Source organism: Pelobates fuscus, chromosome 10 (genome assembly GCF_036172605.1).
Source record: "Pelobates fuscus isolate aPelFus1 chromosome 10, aPelFus1.pri, whole genome shotgun sequence".
In the NCBI taxonomy this organism is placed as follows: domain Eukaryota; kingdom Metazoa; phylum Chordata; class Amphibia; order Anura; family Pelobatidae; genus Pelobates; species Pelobates fuscus.
Genome location: NC_086326.1, coordinates 15,231,637 through 15,244,474, shown reverse-complemented (window position 1 = coordinate 15,244,474; position 12,838 = coordinate 15,231,637). Strand labels below are relative to the sequence as shown.

At 39.6% G+C, this 12,838-nt stretch overlaps 1 protein-coding gene across 1 annotated transcript in view; it reads left to right on the top strand.

The window, feature by feature from the left end:
* The window catches only part of LOC134574635 (uncharacterized), a 54,808-nt gene extending 42,943 nt beyond the window's left edge, over positions 1 to 11,865 (top strand). Inside the window, exons 4-8 of the mRNA XM_063433768.1 lie at positions 1,207 to 1,359; positions 7,941 to 8,082; positions 8,525 to 8,661; positions 9,249 to 9,353; positions 10,784 to 11,865. Coding sequence (XP_063289838.1) covers positions 1,207 to 1,359; positions 7,941 to 8,082; positions 8,525 to 8,661; positions 9,249 to 9,353; positions 10,784 to 10,888 — 642 coding nt within the window. The 3' untranslated portion in view covers positions 10,889 to 11,865. The remainder of the gene's footprint in view (positions 1 to 1,206; positions 1,360 to 7,940; positions 8,083 to 8,524; positions 8,662 to 9,248; positions 9,354 to 10,783) is intronic.
* The last annotated feature ends 973 nt before the right edge of the window (positions 11,866 to 12,838 follow it).

The window sequence follows — 12,838 nt, the reverse complement described above, 5'->3', positions numbered from 1 at the left end:
GCTCACTGTCCTTATAACCTCACCCTTCCATCTTTTACAATATTACTACTCCCACAAAACCCTGCACAAGCATGTGATCTCCTGGCCTCTTCTTTGTATAGCCATCTTTCCCTTCTATGTCTTCCATGCTGTCCCGGTACTCACCGCCCCAGAAGTGCCCAACAGAGAGATTTGAACCTGGGTCCTTTTCTGTCCTGGACCTGCTATACTGCCTTCAGCCACAGCAGTTCCTATTCTTTGGAGTTGTTCTCGCCCTGTTCTACCTGGCTATGTCTGCAGCATGGGGGGCTGGTCTTCATCTGTGGCCTGTGCTTCACCTGAGACAGATTAGTCATCAGCTGGGTATATAAGCCCTGTCTCGCCATGGGAACGTTATCATGTCTTTGATCCTGGTTTATGTGTTCAGTTCCTGTTTTCAAGTCTCCTAAACTTGTATTCCATATTGACCCCGGCTTCTGACTTCGTTTATCCTGATCTCTGGCATCCTTTGACTTCGGCTACACTTCGTTTATCCTGATTTCTGGCATCCTTTGACTTTGGCTATCCCTCGACTATCCTACTGTTTGTGACCTTGTCTGTACTGCTTTGGAACACCTTTCCTGCACAGCCCCCGTGCAAGATTCACAGTCAAGGTGGCTTCTTACCTGGTTACCTTGGACAGTGTCTATCGGCAAGAGTGAGCAAACATCTCTGCGCTTCAGACTCCCATCTCAGGTAAGACCCTGACACATGCCCACCATTCCTTATTCATTCCATTGCCCCTTTTATATTCCTTATTTACAATCCTTGCTCACTATTATTCTTACACTTGGCTACAATCTCTACTGTCTCACTTTACAAAAAAAAAGAAACATTTTCTTTTCCTCCATGGCCTTTACGTAGGGTGCAGGCAGATGTTATAGAGCTTTGAAGGAAAAAAGGAAAAAAGAGAAAGAAGGTATGGAGGTGTCATGTGATGTAACCCATCCCTCCCACAATGCATCAGGGCACTGGGACATTCATTAACTTGAAATTAGTTGTTTGGGTTGTAGGTTGCCGACAGTGAACACTCTGTTCCCTTACTATATTTGTGAAGGGAACAATGTTCCCGTATCATTCCAAGTGTTCCCACTTCACCAGAGGTTGTAAAGAACCCTGTGTGTCTCACCTGAAGCACAGACATATGTTGCATTCTGTTTTTAAATCCTGATTTCCATTTTATTACAGAGAAATGGTTTCAAGCTTGGCATGAAAAATTCAGCTTCAAGTCTTTTCCTCTATTATCATCATGGAATCCATTTTTACGTCACAGAGTTATTTGGTGAAGGCTGGTTTTATGCAAAAGACAGGATAACTCAAGCCAATATGATTGTAAAAAAGGTAAGATCTAAATACAATGGTGCTTCTTATATCAAGGATTGTGATAGTCTTGATATAGCTCAGTACAGACTAGTTCCTTTATACATCGGTCGTTGTTAGTTATAACTCAGCTTAGCATGTTTCAGTAATTTTACCGGTCACCCGGTGTCATATGAAGTTTTATTGAATTAGACTGGGCTGTCTATTTTTAAAACCATCAATTAGTAGCTTTTCATTATCAGTTGTTGCATTAAATTATCCACAAATATAACGTTGCATTGTGAGATTTTCCAGAGGTTAATTTGGATATTATGCAATAAACTTGGGAAATTTACAGAATTCACTGATAAAGTTCACGTTTCAAGAAAAATAACTGAAATGGAAAACGTTTTTAAATTCATCTTTTTTTTTTTACAGCTTGGGTGTGTTTGTTAAAATGTAATTTCATTGTCGGTTCTTTTTAATTACTGTTATAGTGAATATATCCTTATAGGTTCCTCTAGGGCCTGGACTGACCAGTGCACTAAATGTCCAATAGTCAGCGATATTTACAGGCCACAGCCTTATAATAATTATAGTTACCTATATATACACAGTAATTTAGGTGTAATTTACGTTTAGAAAAGACTCAAGACCATTGAGTTCAACCTGTAAAACAAATCTTTATGCAGTGGATCCCAAAAAAGTAAAAAATGTAAGCGATGACCAATTGTGCCACAAAAAGGGAAAAATTCCTTCTTGACGCCATAATGGCAATCAGGTTCTCATCAACAACCTGTTCACATACATATTAATATATAGTGCTATCATATTCCCTATAAAGAAAACACATGTAATTTTCTATGCGTTCTTTATAACTAATGTTTTCCATCCCCCTTATTAATTTTGTAACTTGCCTTCAACTTTTTTGGGTCAGTAATATCCTTCTTTAAAACTGATACCTATATTTAAGATGGGGTCTTACCATAGCTTTACAAAGAGATAAAATTATATTTTGAGCATATGAATCAATACCATTATACATGAGAGCACCTTACTCACCTTTGCAACGGCGGGCCAGCATTGCACATTGTTGCCTAGTTTATCTTTAATTGTTCCCAAGTCCTTTTAATTAAATCTTATCCCTAGATATCAACCCCATTAAATGAATATATTGCTTGTGAATTCCTTATCCCAATATGATTGGCTTTACATTTGTTTGTATTGAATCTCATTACCCTCTTGCCTCTCCAGCCTCTCTGTAGAAAAGTGATAGCATGTTTTGTGATGTCTGCAAGCATAGACAATTAACTTTCAATGCCCACTTCAAGATCATTTATAAACAGATTAAAGAGAAGTGGACCCAGGACAGAACCACGAGGCACTCCACTTACCACTTTTGTCCAATTTGAAAAAGTTCCCTTTATAAGTACTCTCAGCGCTCTATCTTTAAGCCATTGTTCTATTGAGAATATTGCTTTGTATTGCAACGGATTTCCATTTTCATAGTAATCTTTCGTATGAAACAGTTTCAAATGTCTTTGCCAATGCCGTGTAGATCACATCTATTGGATCATCCTGACCTATATTTCTGCTAACTACTTTTAGTTAGTTAGTTTGGCATGACCTGTCATCCATAAAACCATGTTGATTTCTGCGAAATATATAATTGTTCAAAATGAATTCTGGTACTGATTTATGGAACAAATACTAATAGGTGTGCTCAAAAGGTAAAGCTACAGTTGTTGCAGAACTTGGTGCTCTGACAGTCTTAACACTACCAGAGCCTGATGGGAGTAGTAGCCCTGCAGCAGAACGGGTCTATGTTTTGGACACCCTCTGGTTTTTACTCATCATGAATTCTATTTGTCTGTCTACTCTCCTGTCCATGTTGACTATGCACAGGTTAATGGATGAGCCCTGGGTCATTCATTAACCCGTGTCCCTCAGTTTGGTGCCTGGGACCAGGGGGCAATAAGGAGAACTGAACACGGCGGATTCTAGTTTCTGCGGCTTTCAAACTTCGACAAAACTTCTAGCATACGGTTTACCTCATAATTGGCATCATAAATTGCAAACATAGGAAAATTTAGAAGAAAAGGACAAACAACTCTATTTGGCTTCCTTTATTTAAAATTATTGCTCAAATTCATCTTTTTTACCCTCCTCCTCCATAACCACATCTCCCTGCTGCATTTCCCTAATCATGATAAATTCATGTCATATTCTCTCCCTTTCTCCAGCTCTGTATCTCAGAGAGGAACTTTCTTCTCTCCCTGCACGTCTCAGCAGCCATTTGGCTGTTTGCTGTGATTATTTCTTTAAAATATATACTCATGAATATTAAGCACTGCTATTAAACAGCAAAGCAGCTGACAGATTCTACGCTAATGTAGACCATCATTTCTCGATATTCTCAAGCCCAACGGGAGTATGGCAGGTTGAGGGGGAGGGAACATTTGTAATTAACATTTCAGATACTCGGGCTAACTCCTGATTATGGCTGTCCTTTGAATTCTTTTTTTAATGCTGATTAAAAATGGACACTATTGTGGTTCTTATAGATTACCAGAAGTAAAAGATAGAGCTTATAGCTTGTCAGCTGAGTGGCTATTGTTACAGTTATACAGAGTTTAAAATCTGTTGCTATGTTTCTATCCCTCTCCCCCCACCCTCAGTACTCCGTTTAGGGATCCTGTGATCATTTTGCAGCATGCACTTACCCCTTACACTTATAGCTATCTCTCATCCTCAGAAATAGAGTCAAGCTATGGCTACAAGCCTGCATGGTCAGGAGCTCTGCACATTTTTATTAACTGCCCGGTTCTCAAAACTGTGTTATTGCTGCGATTGCGTTATAAAGCAGGTCCAAACATTCTTTGTGATGATTGGAACTGCTGGGCAAGAAGCGGTTTGTTTATTCTTGCTGGTAACTGTATCTCAGAGAGCAATGGTTCCTGATTGGTGGAGCCACTTCCTAGTGACGGAGTTTCTTACCTAAGCTCTCCAGTTTCCGCATCATGACAACTATTTGTAAATCGTAAATTTTACCCAATTAGTCCCTTTAAGGTATCTGTAAAGAAATGATTCCACCCAAACGTCCTACTTGGAAAATGCTGCCTTGGGTGCGTTAACATCCGGCATTTTACATCATACAGGTATAAATAGTTTGATTCCTAACCTGTTCCTGACTTTTGACCTGAATATTGATATGATTATATGCAAATAGGTATGTGTGTTCATAGTTCCTCTATCCATATTTATTTATTACACATTTGATTACAGATAAAGACAAGGTCTACTTGGGCTAGTGTTTAGACTTAGCTTGGTATATAGAGAGAGATAATAAGATATCAAGTTTTATCCAATTTAAAATGGCCTTAGACCAGTTACAAATTCAATCTATTTTACAGTTTAGTTTATCTAATAATTCTATATTATATAATGGTATTTACAGGTTAACACATATGTATGTTTTAAAATATATCGCCTCCGCTGAATTGCAGAGCGTGCAGCCATCCTAATAACTAATAACTGTCACGGAAACCCATTATTTACCCTTCGCTCATTACAATTTCTCTCCCCTTTTGTGGACGCTGCATTTAGAGAAGGAATAAAGAGAATAAGGTAAGTTTATTAAATAGTTCTAATTACGTCTACGGATTTTGATTGGACGTACTGAAAACAAAGATCTTCTGCAAACTACTTACACCATAACCACTTCTACAAGCTGCACTGTTTATAATGCTTAGACTTAGGCCTTTAGACACCCTGTGCGAAAAATCTTCACAGCGCCCCCCTCCCCCCTGTCATCCATGTATGATGTAATGTTTGTGTTGTCTGTGTATGTGATAGTAGGTGTGATGACTGTGTGTGATATGTATGCTTTGTGTTGGCTGTGTGTGATATTTGTAATGGGTGTATTAACAGTGTGTGATATGCGTGTATTGGTTGTATGTGATACACACACACACACACACACACACACAGAGTCAGACGGCCATACACACACAGGAAGACATCCACACACACAGGCAGACAGTCACGTACACAGGCTGACAGTCACGCACGCACGCACACACACACACAAGCAGACAGTCATACACACATACACACACAGGCAGTCATGTACACACACACACAGACACACATGCAGTCATGCACACACACAGTCATACACACACAGGCAGACAGTCATACACACACAGGCAGACAGTCATATACACACACACACAGAGGCAGACAGTCATACACACAGACACACACACACACACAGGCAGACAGTCATACACACAGACACACACACAAAGGCAGACAGTCACACACACACACACAGACACACACAGGCAGACAGTCATACACACAGACACACACACAGTCATACACACAGACAGTCTCACACACACACACACAAACAGACACACACAGGCAGACAGTCATACACACAGACACACACACAAAGGCAGACAGTCACACACACACAGACACACACAGGCAGACAGTCATACACACAGACACACACACAGTCATACACACAGACAGTCTTACACACACACACAAACAGACACACACAGGCAGACAGTCACACACACACCACACACACACATACACACACAGGCAGACAGTCACACACAGACACACACACACACAGAGGCAGATAGTCATACACACAAACACACAGAGGCAGACAGTTATAAACACAGACACATACAGAGGCAGACAGTCATACACACATACACAGGCAGACAGTCACACACAGGCAGACAGTCACACACACACAGGCAGACAGTCATACACACAGACACAGACACACAGGTAGACAGTCACACACACACACACACACACACACACACACACAGAGGCAGACAGTCACACACACAGAGACACACACACAGAGGCAGACAGTCACACTCACACTGACAATCACACACTTACCTGTGCAGTTAATTGTGGAGGCATTGCAGCTCCTGGAGACTGTTTGGTGGGGAAGCAGGGACTCCTTCCTGCTTCCCCTGCAGCAGTTTTCCTGTGCTTTTTGCTCCGCCCCCACCGCACGGCAAGCTCCGCCCCCGCCGCAAATATATATTTTTTTATTCTGGCCGGCCATGTGTGAGCTGTGTCGGCTGCAGGGCGCCCCCTGCTCCATGGTGCCCTGTGCGGCCGCACAGCTTGCACACTCCTAAGGCCGGCCCTGCTTAGACTGTTCTTTTAATGTCCTGATTGATTCTGATAGACTTTTTAATCATGGCTACAAAAATCTGATCCAGGATCCCTGTGCTCTAATGCTAACTTGTTGGCAGAGGTATTGCTAAAGCAGTAGCTTTATTTGGGGGGCTCCCGATCTAGTGTTGTAGCAGGACAAGCAGAGAGATCTGAGCATCTGATGCCACAGATCACCCACTTCCTTTGGAGAAAAAAAGTTATATATTTTATTGTTACTTCCTGGTTTCAGGGGAGCTCAACTCAAGAGGCAGCAATTTCCCAGAGCACCTGCCTTGTAAAGACTTCCCGTTTAGCTACATTGGGAAGTCTGTGATTAGAAAGCCATACAAAGCCTGGACAGGGGTTAGAAGGTTCATATTATAACCATCCAGCCGTGTCTACAGGTTGAGCCCTAGGGCTTTGGCAGCTGCTGGGTGATTGCCACCAGCCAACGTGACCAGAGGTTATAGTGGAAACCGGACCAGGTAATATGGGGAAAGAGGAAGCCGATGGGATCTGACTTTGAAAAAATATGACTAACTGAAAGAACACGTGACTTGAAACACCAAGCGGACTTCAAGAAGAAGACAAGGAACAAAGAACTACAAAGTAGGGCTTGGCATTATGGTGGGATCTGGCAACAGTTCTAAGAAGAGGAAGTAGTTCTAGAACTAGACAACAGGGAAATTAGACCTAGGTGTGGTCTGCTACTTGGATTCCTGTAACAGTCTAAACAGACGGGCATGACCAGTGACTCAAACAGGCAACATATGACAATCCACGCTATGTGTTACTCTTACCTTAAATGAACACTCTATCCACTCCCGTAAAGCACCTTAGCTTCCTGAAGTTCTTTATGTGTAAAGAGTGTTCTTTTTTTCATTTTACAAAAAGTGCTGATTCCAATAGAAATGTAAACTTTTATAAATTATCCATATTAGACCGTTGGCTGTCAGACAACCAGTCCTGTTACCTCCTGCAGAGCTAAACTCAAGAGGCAGCAATTGCTCAGGGCACCTGCCTTGCATAGACTTCTCATTGAGCTGCATTGGGAAGTCTGTGATTGGACAGCCACAGAATGTTTGGGCAGGGTTAGAAGGGGAGGGCTTGCAAAGGCTGCAGACAAGAGATTGCAACTTTTTCGATATACCGTACTCCCAATGAAAAAATATACAATTAAATGCATGCATTTTTTCATTGGAGTTATATCTACTAAATAGTGATTTTTTTTGTATTTGGGGCAGAGTAAGAGTATGATGTGAGAACCGGGAATATATACAGCAACAACTGTTTTATGGCAAGATATTTGACATTTTCTACTTTAATGAAATTGACTGAAGAATTTTTTAATATTCGGAATATACTTTATTTTATAGTGTTATATTTCAGTAATTGGTGATTTTGTTGTTTGGTTTTTCTAGGTTCCGGTTACCATTGATTGGATGAAAATACAGCAAAATTTCCTGACCATCCCTAATTACTGTGGGCTCCTTGTCCCATACGCTGTAATCTATGATAGAAATGGATTCATTTACTTCCTTATGGAACACAAAAACGTTCTAGGTAATTTTCTCAATAGAGTAATATATTCTATCTAAAGGCTTTGGTTGTAACAATTTCAAAACCCTGACCAATGTACATTTGATAATTTGGTCCCTCAGCTTAGATATGGATAAAAAGGTGTTAAGATAATTTGTTAATTAATTTGTTTTGGTTTTCAATAATAACAGGGGCAGTAAGTGGTGGAATATAGTGCAGGAATGAAGACACACATACCATTAGTACATCTCTCACTGCTGCTCGGTAAAGGAGGGTTTGGAACAAGTATCATGGGATGCCAATACAGCATTTATGTCCAGCAATGATTAGCTACAAAATTACCATAGTTTATGAATTGCCTAGATTTTTTTCACTGCTGACATAATCTCAATGTGTTCTCTATAAATTGTACGCGTCACATGTTGCTACTGTATTTTTATTTTTACTTTTTCCGTTCCATTTGCAGCGGTTGGCAGACCACCTGTGGATTGTCATTTTAGTAAGGTAGAACTGCTGAGTGATGTCCTAACCTACCTGAAATTCTGCTGGTGTTACAACCTAATTCCAGAAAACATTGAAGAGAGCATGTTACACACAGAGGAGGTGAATATCTCTGCTTAGGAGAATACCCAATTCATTTCACGTTACCAGAATGTGATAACTAATTAGCAGACAGATGTTCAATTCAAAGTATTTTATATATTAAACATTAATTGTAACCATTACCTCTAAAGATTCCGTCCACGGAACTCAGCAGGTCGAAAGAAACAAGTTAGGTTTTAACGATTAAATCACAATATTTTTCCTATTCTAAGCCTTGAATTTGAACTTTAGATTTTAATAACTATTAATTTACTTTTTGATAAACAATTCAGTATTTCGAAGATGAAACATCACATACCCTATGTTCACACACTGCAATTGTGGTATAAAACAGGTTTTCTTTAAACTCTATAGGCGCCCAGACCACTTCATCTCAATCAAGCAGTCCTTTAGTTTTAACCCCGCAATGGAAAACATTAACGTTTTTCAGATACTCCGCAGGATTTTTCACAGAGCATTATGATGGCAATGTCTGCTAAAGCTTCTTTTATGAAGTTAAACCTACATGGACAATTGCTCATTCACATAGAAAGTGAGACTTGTTGCAAGGACGTGTGTTTTAATTTATATTACATTTTTGTCTCCAGGGAGTTTTCTTTGATCCTAGCGGGCTCTCGAATTCTGAAGATCCATGTATCTTTAAGAAGCATATAAAAGAGATGCTCGGGCTGCTCCTGTGCGGTGATGACCAGGTATACAACGTATACAAACGGAATAAACATTTATTCACTAAAGCAGGGCTGGGCAATCGTTGGCACTCCAGATGTTTTGGAGCACATCTACCATAATGTTCTTACAGCTGGCAAAGCATCATGGGAGATGTAGTCCACAACATATGGAGTGCCAAACTAGGAAGCGTAGCTGACTTTTCCTAGTTTGATTATTTTGGCCCTTAAAGAATTGCTCTAAGCACCATGACCACTTTAATAATTCGAAATTCACTTTCAATTCCCAACAATTCTCACCTTTGTGAATAAGCATGTTCAGCTGGCAAACTCCTGAATCAAGACATACCCTCCATTATCTGGTTCCTAAATTCTATATTTCTGATTTTCCTATGTTTACCAAAACATTTTCATTTCATACCAAAACTGTACCAGTCTTCCTTAAAGTCGGTCTTATAGAACCACCCATTGTCCTGGACACAGTTGACTGAATTTTGGACCATTTGTGGTTACTGAAAGTTGGTTTGAGAAGCAAAGTGTTGGAGTTTCGAGCTTCCATAAACCCTACCCTCAGAGGTTTTAATTGCTCTGTAATTGTTGTAAACTTAGCTAATGACACTTGGTGAAACATCAAAGATTTTGCTGACATTATGACCTTAAAAAGTCACCACAGTCACCAGAACAACTACATCTTATTGTATTTGTTCTGGTGAGTATAATCATTCCCTGCAGCCTTTTTTTGCAGTAAACACTGTTTGTTTCAGAGAAAAGGCATTGTTTGCATTACTGCCCAGGGTTACCTCCACTGGCCACTCCTCAGATGGCTACTAGAGGCGATTCCTGTGGCAGTGCTGCACAGTATGACTAACATTCAGTTTCTCCACCCTCTGCATGGAGACACTGAACATTCCTCATAGAGATGCATTGATTCAATGCATCTCTATGAGGAGATGCTGATTGGCCAGGGCGGCGAATTGACAATCTCAGTCAAATCGAATGCTTTCCTATGGGAAAGCATTGTGATTGGCTGAGATCACCACTTCTAATGATGTCAGCCAATGTGTCAGATCAGGGGCAGAACAGCACCAGCAGACTGGAATAAAGGTAACATTTTACTATATTTATGGGAGAATCAGGACCCAAATGGTGTTTTAACACTATAGGATCAGGAATACATGTTTGTCTTCTTGACCTTATGGTGTTCCTTTAATTTAATTACTGTTGACCAGTTTTTTGGGGATTAAAATCTGCTTAACTGTTTTTAGATCTGACATTTAAGAGATACTGTATTTTGCATTAAGTGCAGAGGAATGCTTATTTGCAAGCCCAATTGGTATCTGCATTATAGGGGAGCAGTATGCAGGGTTTCCATCTTATATTGCTAAAATATACCATGTAGCAGGGCTCACCTACTATAATGGAGTCTGATTATATCTTTAATTTGTCTTCTATTATAGGAACAATGTTATCTCGAAGCATTGGCTGAGGAAGCATTTAAGTGCCTAGAGGAAAATGCTGTGGATTCCATTGATCGTTGGCTAGCAAGATTCTTCTGTTTCTAATAATCTGTTGTAGACGGGTATTACGGTTTAACAACAAATATACTTTTTATTTTTTTTCCACAATAGCAAAATCCCAAATCGTTATCGCGCACCCGCGCTCTCATGACTGGTACTGTATCTATTTCCTGAATGGTGAACTGAGATTCATGAGAAATCCTTCTTAGGGATTTTTAACGTGGTGTTCTCCAGTGCACGTACGTTAGCCATCATTGGGATACGTCAAAACGAAATAAAGAATTAATTCGCTAAAATCAGAATTGTCTGGAATTCAAAGTGAATTTCAAATGAAGGTCAAAAAAAGCTGAACAGGGAGCATAGGTATTGGAGATTGACTAGTTTGATCCTTTTGGTTTATTTTAAATTCCCGACATTCTGAATTTAGTAAATAAGTCTGTAAAACTTGCAAACTCGTGCATCAAGACCCTCAATTATCTAGTTCTTAAATTCTACAGAAGGCTACCAACCTACCTGAGCAGGCTCCATCTTCTACAGTAGATCCTCTGTCTCCCCGTTTCAAAAGTCCATCTCCTAATTTTCCTAAAAAAAGAAGTGGGTTGACCAGTGGTCACAGACAGAGTTCCACAACCATGCAATAACCGTCAGGAATTATGAACTCTGTCACCAGCTTCTTGTCCCTTAAAACATCTGCCTCGTTGTATCCTCAATCAAAAAGCTGATACAGTACCTGTATTAGGGTCTTGATAAAGGTATATCACTGTGGAACGTATCTAAAGCAGGACAAATCACAATATATTTTTCTAACCATCTTCTAAGTGTATAGTCTGTTTAAGCAGCAGTGTCCAATGTTGGCAGATCTGGCTTTTATATTCGTCGTGCCTCTTCTTCCTATTATTCCACTTGGTATCATTCAACGTTTTAACAAGAACGCTCCTTTAAAATAAATCCAAAGAAGGAAGAAGATTATAAAAAGATGACTTATCTTGCCATTGGAGTCAGCCATTTTTTCAGAAAGGTGAACATTTTTTGACTATTGAAAAATATATTTTTTTACTCCACAGTTTTGTCTCTCATTTTGGCATAAGGTTGTCCAAGACACATTGTAATAATGAATTCATACAACTGAATGATTTTCTGGCCTCGCTAAAACCATAAACCTTTTTTCAATTTGATCCAGAGGCTATTTATGGATTAAAATTCCCAGAAAAACGTGTTGGCCACGAGCAGGTGACTAGAGTCCGTAGGAGTTGTTGTCCTCTAACATTTCTGATCCATATTGGACTAGAACTGGAACTACAAATGAGTATATTCGCAAAAGTGTGGAATTCACACAGAATTTCAAATTCTAGGCCAATTCTAACCTAAAGTTTGAAATTCTCTTTGTTCCCTGACAACTAACACCCTGTTAGAGACATTTGATGGGTCTTTGTAGAGAATTTCAGCTGTAGTCTAACAACATCTGGGGGGATCACAGTTCAAAGAACCACCTGGATTGGAGTGTAAGCTCTTGTGAGCAGTTTTTTTTTTTTTTTTAACTATCTCAGGAGTGTACATTTGTGTCCATTGCTGCTTGCGTTTGTATTTTTCTACTTCAGAGTTCATGGGTCATTTTTAGATTGTAAAACTCTATGATAAATCATATATATATATATATATACATATATAAATAATTTTTTTATCAAAAAAAAATACATATTTTGAATGTAACAGTTTTTAATGTTTTTATGAAAACCTTAGAACCCTGCAGAAGGCGGCAATGAGTGTGGGATCAAATGAGGAATGGGGGTAGAATAGGTCAGATAAGGGATGTTATGTAGAGGCTGCGGTAGCTCTGTCTAAATAATAAGCGCTGGGCATTGATTACACACGTCATTCACATCTGCATGTATGCTTTGGATAATTACACATCATTTGATACATTTGCATTATATAAAATGTTTTTTGGGGTAAAATTACCAATATTAATGCTTGCTTTTACGGGGTCTTTTTGTA